This window comes from Dictyostelium purpureum, assembly GCF_000190715.1.
Source record: "Dictyostelium purpureum unplaced genomic scaffold DICPUscaffold_167, whole genome shotgun sequence".
In the NCBI taxonomy this organism is placed as follows: domain Eukaryota; phylum Evosea; class Eumycetozoa; order Dictyosteliales; family Dictyosteliaceae; genus Dictyostelium; species Dictyostelium purpureum.
The window spans coordinates 33,855-55,027 of NW_003519504.1; the positions used below are offsets into that span (position 1 = coordinate 33,855).

The 21,173-nt window shown below is 24.2% G+C and overlaps 9 protein-coding genes across 9 annotated transcripts; 5 read left to right on the top strand and 4 right to left on the bottom strand.

Moving 5' to 3' along the window:
* Positions 1–1,019: 1,019 nt before the first annotated feature.
* Positions 1,020–2,703, bottom strand: DICPUDRAFT_153614 (uncharacterized protein; the record flags this gene model as incomplete). The annotated part of the gene is made up of 2 exons (XM_003289221.1): positions 1,020–2,113; positions 2,193–2,703. The coding sequence occupies 2 exons, from the start codon at positions 2,701–2,703 to the stop codon at positions 1,020–1,022; spliced, it is 1,605 nt and encodes a 534-aa protein (XP_003289269.1).
* Positions 2,704–4,357: 1,654 nt separating this feature from the next.
* Positions 4,358–5,087, top strand: spg1 (spg1, Ras superfamily GTPase; the record flags this gene model as incomplete). Its single annotated transcript, XM_003289209.1, has 1 exon — positions 4,358–5,087. The coding sequence occupies one exon, from the start codon at positions 4,358–4,360 to the stop codon at positions 4,967–4,969; it is 612 nt and encodes a 203-aa protein (XP_003289257.1). The 3' UTR covers positions 4,970–5,087.
* Positions 5,088–5,153: 66 nt separating this feature from the next.
* DICPUDRAFT_153616 (translation initiation factor eIF-2B beta subunit) lies at positions 5,154–6,406 on the bottom strand (the record flags this gene model as incomplete). The annotated part of the gene is made up of 2 exons (XM_003289222.1): positions 5,154–5,628; positions 5,709–6,406. 2 exons carry the CDS (start codon positions 6,404–6,406, stop codon positions 5,154–5,156), a joined length of 1,173 nt encoding a protein of 390 aa, XP_003289270.1.
* Positions 6,407–7,030: 624 nt separating this feature from the next.
* Positions 7,031–7,914, top strand: DICPUDRAFT_48492 (uncharacterized protein). Its single transcript, XM_003289210.1, has 2 exons — positions 7,031–7,186; positions 7,271–7,914. Exons 1-2 carry the CDS (start codon positions 7,066–7,068, stop codon positions 7,738–7,740), a joined length of 591 nt encoding a protein of 196 aa, XP_003289258.1. The 5' UTR covers positions 7,031–7,065; the 3' UTR covers positions 7,741–7,914.
* Positions 7,915–8,602: 688 nt separating this feature from the next.
* On the top strand, positions 8,603–10,960 carry DICPUDRAFT_55994 (uncharacterized protein; the record flags this gene model as incomplete). Its single annotated transcript, XM_003289211.1, has 2 exons — positions 8,603–8,872; positions 8,951–10,960. The coding sequence occupies 2 exons, from the start codon at positions 8,603–8,605 to the stop codon at positions 10,958–10,960; spliced, it is 2,280 nt and encodes a 759-aa protein (XP_003289259.1).
* A 971-nt stretch (positions 10,961–11,931) lies between these two features.
* On the top strand, positions 11,932–15,819 carry DICPUDRAFT_80038 (uncharacterized protein; the record flags this gene model as incomplete). Its single annotated transcript, XM_003289212.1, has 6 exons — positions 11,932–12,750; positions 12,838–12,951; positions 13,023–13,193; positions 13,258–13,446; positions 13,528–14,320; positions 14,399–15,819. 6 exons carry the CDS (start codon positions 11,932–11,934, stop codon positions 15,817–15,819), a joined length of 3,507 nt encoding a protein of 1,168 aa, XP_003289260.1.
* A 308-nt stretch (positions 15,820–16,127) lies between these two features.
* DICPUDRAFT_18554 (uncharacterized protein) lies at positions 16,128–17,286 on the bottom strand (the record flags this gene model as incomplete). Its single annotated transcript, XM_003289223.1, has 3 exons — positions 16,128–16,466; positions 16,526–17,126; positions 17,201–17,286. Coding segments are annotated over 3 exons (1,026 nt in total), but the record flags the coding sequence as incomplete, so codon positions are not given.
* Positions 17,287–17,905: 619 nt separating this feature from the next.
* DICPUDRAFT_153621 (uncharacterized protein) lies at positions 17,906–18,592 on the bottom strand (the record flags this gene model as incomplete). The annotated part of the gene is made up of 2 exons (XM_003289224.1): positions 17,906–18,348; positions 18,436–18,592. The coding sequence occupies 2 exons, from the start codon at positions 18,590–18,592 to the stop codon at positions 17,906–17,908; spliced, it is 600 nt and encodes a 199-aa protein (XP_003289272.1).
* An 801-nt stretch (positions 18,593–19,393) lies between these two features.
* Positions 19,394–21,026, top strand: DICPUDRAFT_55995 (uncharacterized protein; the record flags this gene model as incomplete). Its single annotated transcript, XM_003289213.1, has 2 exons — positions 19,394–20,234; positions 20,298–21,026. 2 exons carry the CDS (start codon positions 19,394–19,396, stop codon positions 20,930–20,932), a joined length of 1,476 nt encoding a protein of 491 aa, XP_003289261.1. The 3' UTR covers positions 20,933–21,026.
* Positions 21,027–21,173: the final 147 nt, after the last annotated feature.

The following is a 21,173-nucleotide window of genomic DNA, read 5'->3' on the forward strand; positions in this document are numbered from 1 at the left end:
AAAATCATTAAATTTTTATAAATTTTTTTTAAAAAATTGAGAATTTAAAGTTATTTTCTAAAACTCTTATTTTCCCAAAAATTAAATCTTCAATTCCACTTACTAAATTTAAATAAAAAAGGTGATCTAAAAATATAAGGTAATAAAGAAAAAAATAATAGAAATGTAAAAAATTAAAATAAAAATTTCATTTTTTTTTTTTATTTTTTTTTCAAAAAATTTTTTTTAAATTTTTTAATTCAAATAAAAAATGGGTTAATTTTTAAATTTAAAAATTTTTTAAAATTAACTGCTAAAAGTTTTTTAAAACCCATAATTTTTATTATAATGATTTCTTAAATTAATCAAATTTATAATGCAATAAAATAATCATATTTTTAAAATATATTACTTTATATTATTTTTAATATTTTATACAAAAAAAATAAATATTAATTTTTAATTAAAAATAGAATACTAACTTTTTTTATTTCAAATCATCAAATAGGAATTAAGAAATGAATTATCAATTATTTTCTAGAAAATAATTCAAATTGAATACACAACCATTAAGTATTTTTAAAACAATAGAAACCAAAACTAAATTTCAAATTCTATTATTAGTGTTATAGTGATAAATTGATTTAATTTTATTTTTATTTTTATTTGTAAATCAATAAAATATAAAAAAACAATATATTTTTAAGTATAAGCATCATTATCAATTGGATTTTTTAAACATTTTTAAAATCACCCTCAATCAACCCCTGTCAACCCAAAAAAAGACCATTTTCAACAGCCACTAAAAAAAAATTAAAAGAAATAAACAAATAAATTAAAAAAGATAATTTTTATATTTTTTTTATATATACTTTAAATTTTATTTTATTTTTACTATTATACAAAACAATAAAGTTTTTTTTTAAATTCTTGTAGATTATTATTATTAATTTATATATAAAAAAAAAAAAACCATTATTATTTTAGCAAATTATTATTATTGTGATTATTATGATTATTTTGATAGATTTAAAATATTATTAAATATCTATGATTTCATAATCCTCTTTATTAAATTCAATATCAGATTCGTCTTCGCTACATGATGGATGATAGATAACACTGTGGCTATCTTCATCATCGTGGTCTTGTTGTTGTTGTTGTTGTTGTTTTTGTTGACCAATACTTATTGAACTTCTATTTACGCTACTAGTTGGTTTAATATTTAAACTTGAACCACCACTTTTAGTTGGAGTAGTTGAATTTGTAGAAGATGCTGAGGCGGCTGCAGTTGGTTTAGTTGTTGTTGGTTTTGAAACTGGTTTTGAGACTGGTTTTGGAGGTGGTGGTTGGTTTTGTTGTTGTAAAAATGGTGAGTTTATTTTACCAGGTCTACTTGTGCCGCCAGCTGGTGATGGTACATTGGTATTTTGATTAACTGCATTGGCAGGAGGATATCTATTGAGTACACTTTTATTACCTGGTACTCTTCTTGTTGAACCGGCACCGCCTGCTGCAGCAGAGCTGGTTGGTGGATTTTTATTACGCATAATGGAAGCAGTTTTATCCTTAGAGTTCAAAATGACAACAGAGCCTCTGAGTGACTCGGCTTTTCTTGCAGTGGCTAAAGCTTGAGAAGCTCTAGTACCAACACTTGATACCATTTTGCTTGCACTATTTTTAGCTTCTTGTTCTTCGAGTTGTCTAATTTTCTCTTGTCTTTTCTCTTTGAGAATTGGAATACATTCGTTAACTAATTTTTGAAGAATTTGTTGACTTGAACCCTTGAGAATGAATGGGTGGCTGAGTAATTGTTGGGCTGATGGTCTATTTGCTGGATTCATAGATAAACATTGTTTTACAAAATCATTAAACTCTGGTGACCAATCGGATGGAATTTTAAGAGTTGGTGGTGGTTGATGTGGAATAGTAAAGATAACTCTGGATGGTGGTACATCAAATCTTGGTGGAACTAATTCTGCGATTTCAATAGCTGTAATACCTAATGACCAAATATCTGCTTTTTGATCATAACCTTGACCCATAATAATTTCTGGTGCCATCCAATATGGTGAACCAATTACTGTTTTCATCTTTTGTCCTTGTTCTGCAATTGTTGAAACACCAAAATCAGCTAAAAATTAAATAAAAATAAAATAAAAAAATTAATATTCATATTTATTATAGTATCGGAGTTTTTGTATTGTACTTACCTAATTTTGGTAAACCTTCTTCATCTAATAAAATATTACCTGCTTTAATATCTCTATGTGAAGTTTTTTTTGAATGTAAATAAACTAAACCTTTTACAACACCTGCGCAAACAGCGGCAATTTCTTCTTCGACGAGACGCTTTTCACATAATTCTATAATATCGAGTAATGAACCACCTTTGCAGTATTCCATAACTATAAGTAACATATTACTCTTTAAATAGCAACCTTTATATTCTACAATATATGGGCAATCCATTGATTCCTTTAAGATATCGATTTCTCTAACTAAATTGATATTGGTTTCTGTATCTTCTGGATTAACTTCGACAAATTTACATGCTATTAATTTATTATCATTTGCTTCTCTATCTTTTTTTTTCATCCATCTGCATGCACAAACTGTACCAAATGAACCTGATCCAACGATTTCGACGATTTGAAAAATTGCTTCTGGATCATCTTTTGAAATTCTATCATTAAAAAGAATTTCGACTGAATCTGAACTCATTTTATTATTTATTAAAATTGTGATTTATTTATTATTTTACTATTATTACAATTACTATTTAATTTTTTTTATTAATAAACTATTTAATTGGAATTATTTTCTTTGTTAAAAAAAAAAAAATACAATAAAAATATTTATTTTTTTAAATAAAAAGATTATATATTTAAAAAAAACAAAACAAAACAAATTTATAAATTTATAAAATTACAAAAAAAAAAAAGATATTGTTATATATATATAAATGTATTTTATAACAAAATATTTCAATTATATAATATTTGTTTTGTTCTAGATTTGTTATATGGATCTAAATAACCCCAAAAAATAAATAAAAAAATAAATAAAAAATGTTGTGTGTGTAGGGGTAAAAATGTGTGGGAGTGTGATTGAATGGTTTTTTTCTATTATTTTAAATGATTATTATTATTATTATTTTGATTGATTATTTCAAACTATTATTTTGATATTATTATTAATAATTATATAGATTTTCAAATATTATTTTATAAAAAAAAAAAAAACAGAAATTTTATTATTTGATTTTTTTATACAAAAATTAATTCTTTATTTTTTTATTTTTTATTATTATATTATGTTATTGTACAAGAATATTATGTGTGTCTGAGTGATGACCTTTTTTACTGAACAGTATAGTTTTAGTTTTATTATTTGTATGAATATTAATGCACGTTCTATAATGTATAAACAACACAACCAACAGTAATGCTTTTTTCTAAAAAAAAAATAAAAAAAAATAAAAAATAAAAAAAAAAATAAAAAAATTTCAAAAAAAAATAAAAAAAAATAAATATCTTACTTTTTTTTTTTTAAAAAAATTTCTGATATGACTTTTAATGTAATAATACCTACTAAAATAATTGGAACAAATAAATAAATAAATTGAATGAATGAGTTATCTATTATACTACTATAGTATGATCATTGCCAATTTATTGGAATAACATTTTTGATTTATTAAATAATAATAGTCAAAAAAAAAATAAAAAAAAAACATAGAAAAACAAAAAGCAAAAAAAATAATTCAAATAATTCAACCTTTTTTTTCCTTTTTTTTTTTTTTTTTTTTTTTTAAAAAAAAAAAATTTAAATTTTTTTTTAAATTTTTTTTAAAAATTTTGAAAAAAAATTTTTATGATAAGTGCACCATATTATTTATATTATCATATCATAAATATTTATAGTTAAATACCACAACACTCACACAAAGAGAGATAATTTTATCCACTGTTCCAATAAATTAAACAAAATTTTTATAATATTCAATTGATTTTATTTTTTTTATTTTTTTATTTTATTCAATCACACCATTACTTTGTTTAATAATAATTATTTTTTTATTTTGTACATTATATAATAATAATAATAAAATTAAATATATATATATTTTTAAAATAATAGTTATATATTTATAAACACTACATTCTTGTTACACTAATTAATAAAATCATAAACACATACAATAAATAAATAGTATAGAAATAAATCTTTAAAAGGGATATAATATCTATAATATTTTTTTTTTCACATACTAAATATATATACATATATTTCATAAATACTTACTCATATACACACATATAAATCACTCTTTATTTTTTAATTGTATTATTATTATTATTATATTTATTATAAAATGTCAGAAGAACAATTTACAGGATCAGCAGATGCCAAAAAGAACAATGTTGTAGTTAAAGTTGGAATGGTTGGAGACTCACAAATTGGTAAAACTTCATTAATGGTTAAATACGTTGAAGGTACTTTCGATGAAGATTACATTCAAACATTGGGTGTCAATTTCATGGAGAAAACAATTTCAATTAGAGGTACCGAAATTACTTTTTCAATTTGGGATTTAGGTGGTCAAAGAGAATTTGTAAATATGTTACCATTAGTATGTAATGATGCCGTCGCAATTCTTTTCATGTTTGATCTCTCCAGAAAATCAACATTAAACTCTGTTAAAGAATGGTATAGACAAGCCAGAGGTTTCAATAAGACTGCTATTCCATTTTTAATTGGTACCAAGTTTGACGTTTTCGCAACTAAACCAATTGAAGAACAAGAAGAAATCACCAAACAAGCTCGTAAATTTGCTTCAGCTATGAAATCACCATTAATCTTTTGCTCAACTTCTCACTCTATCAATGTACAAAAGATTTTCAAGATTGTTATTAGCAAGGCTTTTGATTTAAATTGTACCATACCCAAAGTTGTTAATGTTGGTGAACCACTTTTAGAATATTAATTGCTCTCATATTAAATAAAAAAAAAATAAAAAAAATATATATATACATAGTAATAACTTTTTTTTTTAATACAAATAAAAACCATTAAAAAATATATATATATTTTTTTTTATCTAGAAACTCTTTTTGTTTACCTTTTTCTTTTTTTTTTTTTAAAATTTATTTATTTATATGTTTTATTTATTATTGATCATCTTCTAAAGAATCTCTTGGATCGTAATACTCTTGAATTAATCTGTAAAGATAATCGGGGTTGTGACCACCAATATTGGTTATAAATAAGCTGATTAAATCAGGTGTGATATAGTCAAAGGTTGGATTGTAACTGTGTACATGCTCTAAATATTCTGCTTCTTCAAATTTTAAGTATTCGCCTGGTGAACCAAAATTATTGAAAGTATCTTGATCATAAGCATATAATGGGCAAAGTTTATAAAGACCTGTACAAACTACAATTGGAACTGAATGATATTTAGCAGCGACTGCTAATAAATGAGTACCTGATGTAGCGATTAAACCACCATTTGCCATAACAGCGTGTGTACCTATAATAACTTTATTAACACGTGACATCATTGCAAATACTGCAGAGTCTGTAATAAGTGTTGTATCGATTGATGCTTTTGATAATGTTAATGCTGTTTTTTGACCTTCAAGTCTAAAATAAAATAAATATGTTAATTAATTACATGTTATTTATTAATTTATTATTATTTTTATATTTATTGAAAAACTTACGATGGTGAAGTTTCAACAACAATAACTTTGAATGATCTTTTTCTTGCGGCTTCTTTTAAAAATTCTTCAACAGTTTTTGAACAACCTAAAGTCATAATGGTTTCGTTAGAGTGAATGTGCTCAATTGCTTGATCGGCAACATTTCTATGAAGACCTTCCAATTCATCAATGAGTTCATTAACGCTATCAATAATGGCTGCTTTTAATCTTGGGAAATTTTCAGTAAAATCAATATCTTCGTTATCTTCATAACTTAATAAATGTTTTGATGATGTTTCGGATCTTAATTGTGAAGTTGCTGATGTTGATGATGATAAATTGTGGACTGCTGTAGTTTGTGGTGATGCTGGGGTTGGTGAGGTTGTGGTGGATGATGATGCTGATGATGATGGTGATTTGCTAGTGGTGCTGGATGTTGCACTTTCAAGTTCTGTATTTTTCTTAATTGCTAAATACTCTTCTCTAATAATAAATAATACTCTTCTAACTATATTACCAATACAAAACTCTAAAGGTTGTGCATCAATTAATCTTTTACCAATGGCTCTAATTGCTTCAATTAATGTTTTGGCATTTGACCATTTCTCTTTTGATACCCAATGTCTTAATAACTCTGCTGTAGCTCTTGATACCTGATATGATCCAACAACATTTTTTCTTTTTAAATGTAATATGAATGTTTCTAATTGTCTTTCCATATTTTGTTGATTTGATTATAAATTATTATAATATTTACTATTCGATTATTCTATTTAATTGATCCACTTAAAAATAATTAAACTATTTATTTATTTAGATTTTTAAATTATTTCTTTTTAAAGAAATCAAAATAAAATAATAATAAAAAAGTAATAATAAACGAAAAAAATTTAAAAAAAAAAAAAAAAAAAAATTGGAAAATAAAATTTTTTTTTTAAAATTTAATTTTTTTTTTTTCTTTTTTTTTTATCACATTTTTAATATCTATTTATATATATTTTACCTTTTCTTATTTTTATAACAAAAAACAATAAATTAAAATGGATTGTTCTTATCTGATTAAATACATTAAACCCCAAATTTATTAAAAAAATAATTTATAAACCACCACACATTTCAAAAAAAAAAAAAATTCTTTAAATAGCTTGTCTTTATTCAAATAAATTGTATTGCGAATTAAAAAATTAAAATTAAAACTAAAATAAAAATAAAAATTATCTGTATTAAATATCTTTATTTTTTTTCATTTTTTTAATTAATTTTTTTAAAATAAATTTTTTTTTTTATTTTTTTTCATTTTTTATTATTTTTATTTTTTCATTTCTCATTTTTAAAAGTATCAATATTAATGCAAATATAAATTGTAAATATTTAATAAATGAGAGTTGTATTACAAAGAGCAAAAAGTGGAAGTGTAACCGTTGCAGGTCAAGTAATATCATCAATTAATCATGGTATTGTTTGTTTAGTTGGTATTAGCAGAGATGATACTGTAAAAGGTAAAAATTTTTAGTTTGCTTTTTTATTTTTAACATATTCAAATTTTTACTTATATAAAATTATTTCAATTCAAATATTTGCAGATGCTGAATGGTGTTTAAGAAAACTATTAAATATCAGAGTTTTCCAAAATCAAGAGGGTAAGGGATGGGCTAAATCAGTTGTTGAAATGAATTATGATGTGTTATTAGTATCACAGTTTACACTCTATGCAACTTATAAAGGAACCAAACCAGATTTCCATATAGCAAAAACCCCAGAAGAGGCAAAGGTCTTTTATAATCAATTTTTAGAAATGGCTAAAAAAGCATATAAACCAGAAAAAATTCATGATGGTCAATTTGGTGCTATGATGGATGTTTCTATTGTAAATGATGGTCCAGTTACTTTAATTTTTGATTCAAGAGAAGGTAAGTCAGCCCCACCAACCCCATCACAAGAATCAAAGGAACCAAAAGAGCCAAAACAACCAAAAGAACCAAAACAACCCAAAGAACCAAAAGAACCAAAACAACAACAAAAACAAAATGAAATAAGTGAAAAATCTCAATAATCAACCAAAATTTTAGGATTCATTGTTAATAATAAAATTTTATTTATTTAAAAATTTTATGGAAAGATAAAATATACATAAATTCACTTTCAAATCAATTATAATATGGATTCATTTTTATTCCGAAGATATAGTTGAGATTACGCAAAATAAAAAAATAAAAATTTTTAACATAATGTATATAATAACTCAATTTAAAAATAAATGGGATTTCAGAAAATACCTTTTTTATTTTATTTTATCATAGGAAAAATAAAATTATTTTGTTGGTGACCATTCCAATTTTTTCTTATTTTTATAATTGGCTTTTGGCACAAATCAATGTGTGAATATGCACAAGCGATTACCCTGGTTCAATTTTAAAAATTTTTTCAAAAAATAATTTTAAAAAAAGAAATAAAAATAAAAAAAAATAAAAAATAAATTTTATTTTTTTTATTAATTTTTTTTTTTTCTTTTTATTTTTCTTTTTTAAATTATTTAAAACATTTTTATTTATAATAGTATAAAACTTAAGATTATATAAACCAATAGTAATAATATCACTATAATATAACATAAAAAAATAAACTTTTTATTGTGGTAGTTTTCATAATAGAAACATTATCCAAATTTATTTTTTTTAGTTACAATAATAACATAATAATAACAATAATAAAATAATAAAATAAATAATAATAATAAAAATAATAATATATGATTTCTTACAAATGATATGATATTTAAAATCTTTAAAAAATATAGTTTTGTCGATGTGTTTATGTTTTTTTTTTAATATTACCTCGATTTAAATAACAGCAACAAAAATAATAAATAATAAAAAATTTGTAATAACAAAATAAAAAAAGAAAAAATAATTGAAATGGAAAGATTAAATATAAATGATGATTCTAAATCATCATTGCTAAATAGTAGTAACAGTAACAATAACAATAGTAATGGAGTTTACAATAAAAAGAAACCGTTTTATATACAGATTAAAGATTTTTTTAGAAAATTATTATTACCTGTCGGTAAAATGCCTCCAGAAGATAGATTAAATTTAAATTGGTTCGAAAAATGGAAAAAATATAATAGATTCCCTTTTAAACTTTTTATACATTTAATTATTACAGTTTGTTTAACATTAATTGTTTGTATTCACACATACACAAAACAGTACTATTTTATATCTACACATTATTAACAAACTATTATATTTTTACTTTAGATTTGTTTACAAACTGGTGACTTAACAATTTATTCAGTTGGTATCGAGGCAACATGGTATAGCATATTTTTTCCAACAGATTTTCAATATGAAGGGGATTACGGTTCAAATTTAATGTATTTATATAATATTAATGATACTGTAAATTTTATAAGAGATGGATTGGAAGCATATGATAAATTAGAAGAGACATCAGTAAATAAGTTCCAAGTTTACTCACCCACCAATGGTGATTTTTATCCACCATACAATGCAACATTAACAATACGATCCTACATACATTGTGACCAAGTATTTGATACATCACTCGCAAATGCAAATACAGAGACAGTTTCAAATGAAATTCTCATCAACTCAGAGGATATTGGACCATTTGAAGGTTATCCTACCAAAGATCCAGCCGAAATTGCAAGAATTCAACAACTTTTTTATTGTATGTACGATATGAAGATAAAATATAGTTTTACAAATGTACATTTACAATATGACCACCCTGTGGCTTATCTCTGGGATGTCTATATTATTTTCGATGCAAAAGAACAAGCTGGCCGTATAGAGTGTTCAATTCATACCGAGAAAACCAGAGTTTCAGAACCACCATACAGTAAACTATTACAGTCATCAAAGTTAATTTTAGATTCATTAGTTATTGTTTTCTCAATTCTCAGCCAAATTTTAGCATGGAGATCTTTTGCATTCTCTTTTAAAGCATATCAACGTACTAAACGTCTCCTTCGTCGTAATTCAACACGTTCAATCCTCACAGTAGAGCTCAATTGGAAGAGTCTAAATTGGCGTACAAAATTAAGATTCTTTAACTTATGGTTTGTTCTTTGCTTGATCAGTAATGTTTTGACAGTTGCTGGTGCAATTCTAGACTTTTTCGAAGTAGCCGGTACCGCATCCAGTACAGCTACAAAGGTTTTAATTGGTTTAAGTTGTCTTTTCTCTTGGATTAATTTAATTCGTTATTTAGAATTTGATCAGAAATCAACATCACTCATTCGTGCTTTACTTAATGGTCTCCCAGAAATTATTCGTTTCTCTGCCGGTAGTCTTCCAATCTTTATTGGTTTTTGCTTGTTTGGTTTAATGGTGTTCTCGGAACATACTCTTAGATTTGCTTCGTTTGGTGAGGCCGCTATTACTCTATTTGGTTTACAAAATGGTGATGATGTTCAAGCTACATTCCGTGCTACTGAAAAAGATCCAATTATTTCAAAGATTTACTTCTTTATCTTTGTATTCATTTCAGTTTACTGCATTTCCAACATTTATATTGCTATCATGGAATCATCTTATTCAAAGGCTATCAGTGTAAAATCTAAAATGGAAAGAAAAGTAAAAGAAAAAAAGAAATTAAAAGAACAATTAGGTGATGAAATTAATTTAGATGAACATCTTTGGAAACAAATTTTAGGTCTCAAAGAAGGTAGCACCGATGTAGATGATGACGATAACGCAAGTCAAGCCACAGCCACTCATAACAATGATGATAATGCAAGCCAATATGATGATGATGACCAAAGCAAATATGATGATTTCGATGAAGCTAGTGCAATAACAGGTGGTATTCCAATGTCATCACAAAAGCCCAATAAGCCACAATCATCAAAAGATAAGCCATCCTCTTCATCAAAGAAACCTCTAAAACCAAGACCAACACTATCAGAATCTCAACAAACTCAAGCTAACAAAGCAGTTTCAACATTTGATACTGGTGCTTTAATTGATGATATTTCGAAAGTTATCCTTGAAAGACAAATATCATTCACAAAAGAAATTCAATCTTTAATTAAAGACTCAATTCAACAAAGAATTCAAGAATTGGTTTCATCAAAACAAATTTCATTAAATGATGATCAACAATCATCATCATCTCCACCAAATAATAATAATAACAACAATAATAATAATAATAATAATAATAATAATAATAATAATAATAATAATAACAATAATAATAACAATAACAATAATAATAATAATACATTTGACTTTGATGATTGATATTCTATTATTTATAAAAAATAAAAAAAATATATAATTTTTTTTAAAAAAACTTTTTGTTAATATCAAACTATTTATTTTATTTTTTTATTCATTTATTTATTTATTTAATACACATTATCAAATTTTTATATAGATATTATAAAAAAATTGATGATCATCAAATCTCTTTATTTTTCGCTGTGGGGTACTCCAAATATCTTAAAAAAAAAAAAAACAAACAACCCCACGTTTTTGCAATTCTACTTCTTTACACAAAAAGGTATTTATATTTATCTTTTTTTTTTTTGAAAAGCCAATGGGTATTTTTTTTTTATTTTTTTTTTAAAGATTTCAAAATCATTTTTTTGGTTTACAAAAAAAAAAAAAATAGAAAATGCATAATAAAACCTCGATAACATTGCAATACCATTCTATCTGAGATTATTTATTGGTCAACGTTCTCTGCATTTTTGTGTTATTGTAACTTAGTTTTCAAATAATAGATTTTTTATAGTTCTTTATAATTAAAAAAAAAAAATATATTTTTATATTTTTTTTTTTATACACGGTTTTTGAAAACCACCTTTTTTTTTTTGAAAATGTTATTAAAATGAAAAGGTATTAATGTATTGCACAAAAAAAAAAAAAATAAAGCAAAAAAATATTGAAAATAAAAGATATTTTATTTAACGAGGTTGAAAAGTCAAAAATCAACATAATATAATCGATTCTAAATAAAAAAAAAAAATTTCTATTTTTAAAATTTTTTTTTTATTTTAATCAATTTTTCGTAAAAAAACACACATAAACTTAACCAATTTTCTTTTTTTTTTTTTTCTCTTCAACTTTTTATTATTTAATTGTAACCAAAATAATTTTTAAATGATAGTAATAATAAAATAATAAATAATACAAAATAAAAAAAAATAAATAAATAATTGTTTAATTTAAAAATATAAAAATATATTAAAAAAAATATATTAAAAAAAATGAAATTGTTAAAAATTATTTTTATAATTTTTTCATTTATTTCAATCTCGATCTCAATTAGAAATGATGAATATAATAGTATTCATCATGAAAAATTGAATAGAAATAAAATTAAAAGTAGAGAAATAAAGTCAATTAAAGAGAATTTAAAATTAAATTTTTCCCTACGACAATCAAATAATATTTTACAAATAGTGGGAAGTGAAAAAATAATTTTAGAAAAGTTATATAAAGAATGGAATGGCAACGAATGGTACGATAATTCAAACTGGTTAGAAGGTGACCCATGCACAAATAATTGGTATGGAATTGAATGTATAGATCTCACAGATGGTAGTGGTGGTAGTGCAGTAGTTTCAATCGATTTACAAAATAATAATTTAAGTGGTAATTTTTTTGATGAGTTTTCAGGGTTGATTCACTTGGAAAAGTTAGAGTTGGGTAATAATATAATGTCGGGTGTTATACCTAATGGTGTTTTTCAAAATATGAACAAGTTACAGTATATGTCTTTAAATGATAATTCATTCGAAGGTGATTTAACATGGGCATTATATTTACCACTTAGTATCAAAACATTGTGGATCGCTTTAAATCAATTCTCTGGTGAAATTGCTGATTTCTCAAAATACGAAAATTTAGATTTACTCTTTCTCGAAGAAAATTTATTAGAAGGGACAATACCTCCTCATGTTGGTAGTATCCCAAAAATACGTCTTTTAGATTTTGGTATCAATAGTTTACATGGCTCATTACCGGATGAATTAGGTAATTTAAAAACTCTCGAGCAATTTTGGTTATATGACAACTTTTTATCAGTAGGTATTAATATATTATATATTAAATAAATCAATATTAACTGTGCTTTTTTTTTGTGTATTTTTTATTTTTTATTTTTAAATTAGGGATCAATACCCAAAACTTTTTCAAATTTAAAAAATTTAACTCTATTTGAAACATCAAGAAACCAATTTTCAGGTTCATTAGATGGAGTATTTACAGATAATCCAAATTTATATGTAGGTATATTAATAAAATATGTATATTTATATATTAAACACTTATTAACAGTATTATATTATAACAAAAGTCTATTAAATTTTCAGGCAATCAATTCTCAGGAAGTTTAGATTGGTTATGTATTCTCCCAAATGTTTCAGTTGTCAATTTTAATTCAAATAACTTTACATCTTTACCAGATTGCACAACAAATATTCCAACAAATATTACAGAGTTTGTTTTTTCAAATAATCAATTAACAGTATGTATAATAATTAAATGTTTATATTATAAGGTCATAGTTTTAATTAAAGTTTTTTAAATAGGGCACAATTCCAGAAAGTATAGGTTATTTTAAAAATATGACATTCTTTAACATTGCAAATAATAATATAGGTGGTTTTGTTCCAAAGACTTTTAAAAATTTAAATAAATTAACTAGAATTGCACTTGAAAATAATAATTTTACATGTACTCTTAGTGAAATTATAGACCCTATCAAATATCATACACAGGTAATAATCTATTTAATATTTTTTAAATTGTAGAAATAATAATTCTTTTATTAACAAAAAATTTAAATTTAATAAATATAGTTGACAATTGTTTCAGCTCATACAAATAAAATAACAGGTGAATTTACAGAGGACATGGTATGGGATAGTGAAAGACAAATAGAGTTATTAACAAAGATGTTTATTATTAATTTGGCACAAAATTATTTATCGGGCGAACTTAACGAATATATCTCTTGGATGCCAAACTTAGATACATTGGATCTAAGTTACAATAACTTTTCAGGTGCAATCCCAAAAAGTTTAAATTATTTATCAACTCTCTATTTAGAAGGTAACCCATATTTGGCATCAGGTGACGGAACTCTACCAGATTTTATGAAACCAAGCGATCAAATGATTCATTCAGCAAATGGTGAATCATTTTCATGTCCACAAGTTATTGGTAATGGAAACTCTATGAGAGTAACATTAGATCCATCATATTATAATCATACTTTTTGCAAATGTGATATCAATTATAGAGGTTCTAATGGTACATGCTTCTTATGCCCAGAGGACTCTTTTTGCCCAGGTGGTGGTAATCAAATTTTAATTCCAACTGGTTATTTCCCATTCCCATCAATAGAAGACCCAGAGTATTTATTAAAATGTGGTGTATCAAATTTTGGCTTTACTCCATGCAATCCAGACAATGGTTATAATTTTACTTGTGCTGAAGGTTATGAAGATAGATTATGTTCAAAATGCCAATCTGGTTATTACAGAAAAGGTGTCGAATGTGCAAATTGCCCAACTGGTTCAGTTCAATATGTTATCTTTGTTATTGTGGTTTTAATTTTTATAGGTTTATTCTTATATTTTGTTTTAACAGGTAATTATTAATATAGATAGTAGATAAATTGGGGTTAATTTTTAAAAAAGATATTAATAATTTATTTTTATAATCTAGATCCAAAAAGATCATTACCATCAAGTACCAGAAAAACATTGATGTATTACTACCAAGTATTCAATTTGCTGCTTTCTAAACTTTCACCATGGCCATCATTCTTTAGTGCATTTTACTCAGGTTCATCATGGTTAAACTTTTCATTTGGTTTCTTATGTATAAATAGATTCAGTGCTTGGCCAAACCTTTATGTAGTTATGCTTTGTTTACCATTTGTTTTCTTTTTCTTATCGGTTATATTTATATTTGGAATGCAACTTTACAAATACATTAAAACAAAGACTATCGAAAAGAGATTCTTTTACTCTGGTGTCCGTGTCAATTTATTAATGCTCAACTTTTTATATTTACCATTGTGCAACTATCTCTTTGAAAATTTCCCATGTGATAAAGATGAAAATACTGGCGAGTCTTACATGTCTTTCTTCCCATATATTCAATGCAGCAACGACAATCATACTTATATTACAGTTCAAAGAGTAACCATTGCTTTTACAATCATCTATATCGTTGGTATTCCATTACTTTTCGCCACATTATTGTTCTACAACAGAAAGAGATTAGATCATCCAAATGTTTTACTTATGGTTGGTTCCATTTATATCGATTATAGAAAATCTGTTTATTGGTACGAACTTGTAGCTGTTGGAAGAAGATTCTTTATGGCTGTATCTCTTGCTCTAATCGATCCAAAGAGTTCATTCAGTATCTTTGTAGTTCTTTTAGTTGTAGGCTCATCCATTGTTACACAGTTAATGTTTAAACCATATGTATATAAAATATCCAACTTTGCAGAAGTTTTAGGAAACTCAGTTCTTTTATTCAGTTATGTTTGCATTTTAATTTTAGCATCATTAAAAACCACAAATCTTTATGACTCCAAAGGTATAGAAATTATTTTATCAGTTGTAGTAGTTTTGTATACAATATTGTTACTTCTCTTGTTCCTCTTCTCATTAAAATACTTCCTCCCAAAGAAATGGCAATTACAACTAGATTCAAAAATTATTAAAGTTATTTTCTATCTCAGAGATATATCAGATAAATATATGAAGAATGGTAAAACATTTGAAGATGATCCTGATGAAGATTCATTCGAAACAAATAAAGAACCAATATTTGAAAGAACTGTTAGTAATCTAGAGGTTAGAAGAAGAAATACTAGGTTATCTTCAATTATAGAGTTAAATAATATGCATAACAATAATAATAACAATAGCAATAGCAATATTCAAAATCATATTAATAGTAGTCATAGTAGTCATAGTAACCATTCAGCAGAACAATCTCCTAAAAAACAAACAGATGTAACAATTAATGTTTCGGTGAATGACAATAACAGTAATAATGATAATAATAATAATGATAATAACAATAATAATAACAACTATGACTATGAAAAAAATAATCATCAAAACTAGTTATAGTTTAATTTATTTGTACACACTTTTTAAAATTTAAAGAAAACTATTTTCTTTAACTACTATTTAATATTTAAAATAAACTTTTTTTTTTTAAATTAAGGTTTTATATGTATTTCGTCGTTGTCTGTATTATTTTCTATATTGATATTTGTATTTCCATTATCTGTATTATTTGTATTATCTAATTGGGAGAGTTGTATATCTTCTTTAATATTATTTGTAGATCCTTTACTTTTTAAAGAAATTTGAGAGGTTCTATTCGATTTTGTTAATTGTTTTGCATAGGATGGTTTTCTAATTAACTTATTAAATAAATAAGACTTTTTCCAAATTTTTTTTGTTTGAGTAGTAAATCCATAGAATATCAAACCTTCTAAACCCATAATACGGTATGAAAATAAAAATATAAATTGTGCTGATGGTGACAGAGTTTTAAAATGGCATTTATCTGTACCTCCTGGTTTATTTTCATTTTCGAATAAACATATAATATAATTAACTAGTCTTTTTTCTACATTCTTTTCATCTTTGGTGATATAGGAATAATATATTACCATATAATAAAATTCCAAACACATCAATATAATTAATATTGAAGGTCTAATATATTTTTTTAATGTTTTTTTCTCCACTATATCTGATAGCTTTAAAAAAAAAAAAATTAATAACTTTTTTATATTGTTAAAAAAATAATAAATTTTACTTTATAAATTTCATATAGAATTAAAACTATAAAAACTGAACCAAATGTTAGGACTATTGCAAGTGGAATAAAAAAAAAAGCAAGTTGATATTTTAATTCGGATAGCCAACATCCAATTGAAGCCGTATTATAAGCATATTGATTATGGCCTATTGGTGCTAGGGTAAACACAATTGAAATAATATTAATACCTATAAAATAATAAAATATTTGTCTTTTACCTGTTTTTTTCTTTTTTATCGACATCCACAAATCAAATGCTAAAACTGACCACCACATAATTGCTGATACTGAGCCATATTGAAATAATAATCCTGTTGCTAAACAACTTCGATCGGATTGTCTGGCATATCTACCTTTATCGGGGCAATATTTAGTGAATCCCCTGTCTACATCCCATATTTGATAACCATCTGTTGAGGACATTAAAAAGATACTAACTGCCATCGATAATATTGCAAGTGAAGTTTTATTAATCTTTCTATTTATTATTGGGCTATAGGTTATTATTAAAAATAAAGAAGCAATCATGGATATACCACCCATAACAATTGACATTATATAAAACATATCCCACTCTCTAATTGTAAATAATGGAGACCTAAATTATTATATATAAAATTAATATATACTAAGTAACTAGTTTTAAATTTTGAATTATCTAATAATACATACGGACAATCGAGTATACATAAAGTCTCACCAACATATATATAACCATTTAAAATATCATCCTCTCTAGTTGTCAAGTTCCTAAATAATAATGGAGGTGGGCAAAAATATTCATATGTATCATTATTTAAAGACATTGCATATTATTTTATTTATATAAAATATAATAAAATATTATCAAAAGTATTTTTTTTTTAAAAAAAAAAAAGTACAGTGATATTTAAAGTATATGTTTATAAAATGTTATTGAAAAAAAAAAAATTATTTTTATTATTACTGCTATTACTATTATAGCATACAAACCAAATTATTATGTGCATTAAAAAAAATAATTATTTTTATTTTTTTATTCTTTATTAATGAGTTAGCAATTTTTATATTTAGCAATAGCTATTAATATTAGATCTATCTTTTGAGATAATAATAATATACGATGGAATATGTGGAAATAAAAAAAAAAAATTGTTAAGATAAATCTAATAAATTACTTTTTTTTTTTTTATTATTATTTAATATGCTAATGGTCCAATTCTTTTAAAAAATATTAATATTATATCTACAAAATGAAATAAGTTTTTTTAAAAAATAAATACCAATTATTATTTCTAAATTAAAAAAATGATGCGCTATATATTATAATAATTATTTATTTATTTATTTTTTTTTTTTTTTTTTTTTTTTTTTAATGTAATATTATTTAGTATGGTTTTAATTTAATGTAAAGTGATATTTAAATTTTGATTTACTTTTTTCCCATGTGTAGCTGGTGCCACTACCCTTTTTAGGTTCACTTTCTTTTGAAAAGGTGAATGCTATGATAATATCTGAATCTGAAACCCGGTCATTTCTCTCTAGAAATCCATTCGATGTAGTGTCTATAGTTGCGCCCTTTTCTTTTGCTTTAATAATTTCATTAATCGAATTGTTGACCCCCACCTCCTTGCTAAATATCCTATGATAATAATTTAATGATGCACCTGGATTATAGTCCCAATCTTTATTTCCATTATCTTTAAATTGATAGTTTGAACTTTCACCGTCATTATCTAGGGAATTGGTTGATAAAGATGAAACTTTGATTAGTTCACATGGTAAATATATTATTAATTCACTTCCTAAATTATTTAAAAATGCTTTAATTGCTACATGATCTAAATTTAAATTAAAATGAATATTGGTTTTAAATTAATTTTTTTTTGTTTTTTTTTTTTTATTTTAATTATTAATTAATTAATTACCTGACCATGCGGCACCACCACTTACTAAAATAATATCGTTGCTATTAATATTATTATCTTTTAAAAATTTCTTAAATGTGTCGTACATATAACTATAATGCTGTTTTTTTAATAAAGGTTCTCTAGCAGACCCAATAATAGAGATTTTTGTTTTCATTTTTTATAATAAATAGACTTTAATTAATTTAATCTATTTAAGATTTCATATTTTACTTTATTAATTTTTTATTTTAGATATATAAATTGGGATGGAAATATCATTATTTTAAAAAATTTAAAAAATTAAAAAATTTAAATTTAAAATTAAAAATTAAAAAAAATTAAAACAAAAAAAATAAAAAAATAAAAAAAATAAAAAAATAAAAAAAATATCATTTATCACAATATTTTATAAAATCAGATTAATAATTTGACATTTAACAAACCCATATTTTCATCAAATAACAAAACCAGGATACAATCAAAAAAAATTAAAAAAAAATATAGAAAAAAAATTAAAAAAATTAAAAAAAAATTTAAAAAAATAAAAAAAAAATTAAAAAAATTAAAAAAAAATAAATATTTTTTTTATCAAAAAAAAAACTAACTGGTTAGTTTCACAACCAACATACAGAGAAATTTTAGACCCATACAACAATTATAATTTAAAACAATTATAATTTTATTACTTTATTTGTATTTTTGTTATTAAAATCAATTAAAAAAATAAACCCTATATTTTTTTTTTTTTTTTTTTTTTTTTTTTTTTTTTTTTATTATAATAATAAACAAATCAGCAAAAATAAGATATTATTTAATATTGTTAATGAAAATATATTTTTTTAATTAATTAAAAAAATAATAGCAAAAATAGACAATAAAATTATCAATCAATCAATAAGGATTTATTATTAAAATAATAATAATAATAATAATAGAGAATAAAGAAATTTTTTTTATTAATAATAAATCATAATAAATGAAATCAAATATAGATGATATAGACGAATATTACTACACAAATCACAATTCCAATAATAGCTATAATAGTAACGGGTTTATAGATAACTACAATTTTAATATTATCAATGAAGATCCCAACAATTCGCCATATGATGAAGATGATCCATTAATATCGGATTTGTTGCCAAAGCAAAGTAGCGAAAATACATCATTCAAGGTATACAAGAGTAGATGGTGGGTGTTGTTTATATTTATGTTATTGTCTTTAAATCAATGTAATTTTTGGATTACTTTTGGTACGGTGGCACCCATGGCATCACAATTTTACGATACTTCAATATCGAGTATTAATTGGTTGTGTGCAATTGGTCCTTTAGTATTTATACCGCTCTCAATGATATTCAGTTGGTCTATTGGAAGATATGGTATCAGAAAAAATATATTAATAGCCGCCTTTTTAGTTGCCGCAGGTGGAGTAATTAGATGTATTCCAATGGGTGGCGATAAAACATTTTTTTTAATTATAATTGGTCAAGTTTTAAATGCAAGTGCAGGTCCATGTGTTATGGTGGTTCCAACCAAAATATCAGCTGTATGGTTTGCACCCGAAGAGCGTACTCTTTCAACTGCTATTGGAACTTTATCAAATTTTATTGGTTCAGCAATTGGTTTTCTTTTAGCTTTAGTTTGCACCGACGATAAAAACTTCAAAATACTTTTATATAGCGAGGCAGGTTTTGCTGTAGCTCTTTTCGTTTTAGTTTGTATTTATTTCCCAGAGAAGCCACCAACACCACCATCAGCAACATCATATTTTTCTGATGTAAAATCGAATCATAAAAAGCTAGTAGATAGCAGTGTAGTTTACAGGGAAAAGAAAACTCTTTTAGAAAGTTGGAAAGAATTAGTAGTTCAATCAGGTGAATTTATGACAGAGCCAAGTGCTGCACTATTATGTATTTCATGTGCATTAACAAGTGGTGTTTATGCGGGATGGGGTGCCGTATTTGTAGAGATCGTTTCAAAGATATATACCCAAACTCAAGCTAAATGGTTAGGTTTCTTTGGTATCATTGCAGGTATGGTTGGTGGTTTGCTTTTTGGTTGGATTCACGATCGTGTTCACAATTATAAAAAACTTTTAATTATAATCTTTAGTCTCAATACAGTAGTCTATGTCTTGTTCTCACTTTTGGTAGAGGACACTCTACCAGATTGGTATTGGCTAGGTCAATTTTTAAATGTGGTTGGTGGCTTTTTAATCAACAGTTACTATCCAATTATTTACGAAGCTGCTGTAGAAGTCAGCTATCCAGTTCCAGAATCGGTTGGAACTGCTATCATCTCGATTTTAATCAATGTAATAACATTTGTAGCCATTATGGTTTGCTCCATTGTCCCTGCTCAACTTTTAAATTGGGTTTTAGTTGGTGCCTCTGGCATATCATTAATTTTACTTTTATTTGTAAAAGAGGACTATAAAAGAAGCAAGAATGATAATTTAGCAAATTTCGAATCTTCAAATTATTCACCAAAATCTTCTTTTATTTCTTAATAATCACATATCACACACACTCAAAAAATTATTTTTATTTATTATATATATTATGTAAATATTATATGATTATAAAAATATTAAAAAATAAAAAAATAAAATATAAAAAATATAAAAATAAAATATAAATAAAAAGTAAAGTTGTACAAATTATTTAAATGACGATATTTTTTTTTTACAAGCAATTAATAGCAAAACATTTTTTTATTTCAATATTGCACTGCCATAGAAAAATTACGTG

Coding starts and splice junctions, on each gene's coding strand:
- DICPUDRAFT_48492 (XM_003289210.1), top strand. CDS start 7,066: ATGAGAGTTGTATTACAAAGAGCAAAAAGTGGAAGTGTAACCGTTGCA. Junction 7,187..7,270: donor CAGAGATGATACTGTAAAAG/GTAAAAATTTTT, acceptor AAATATTTGCAG/ATGCTGAATGGTGTTTAAGA.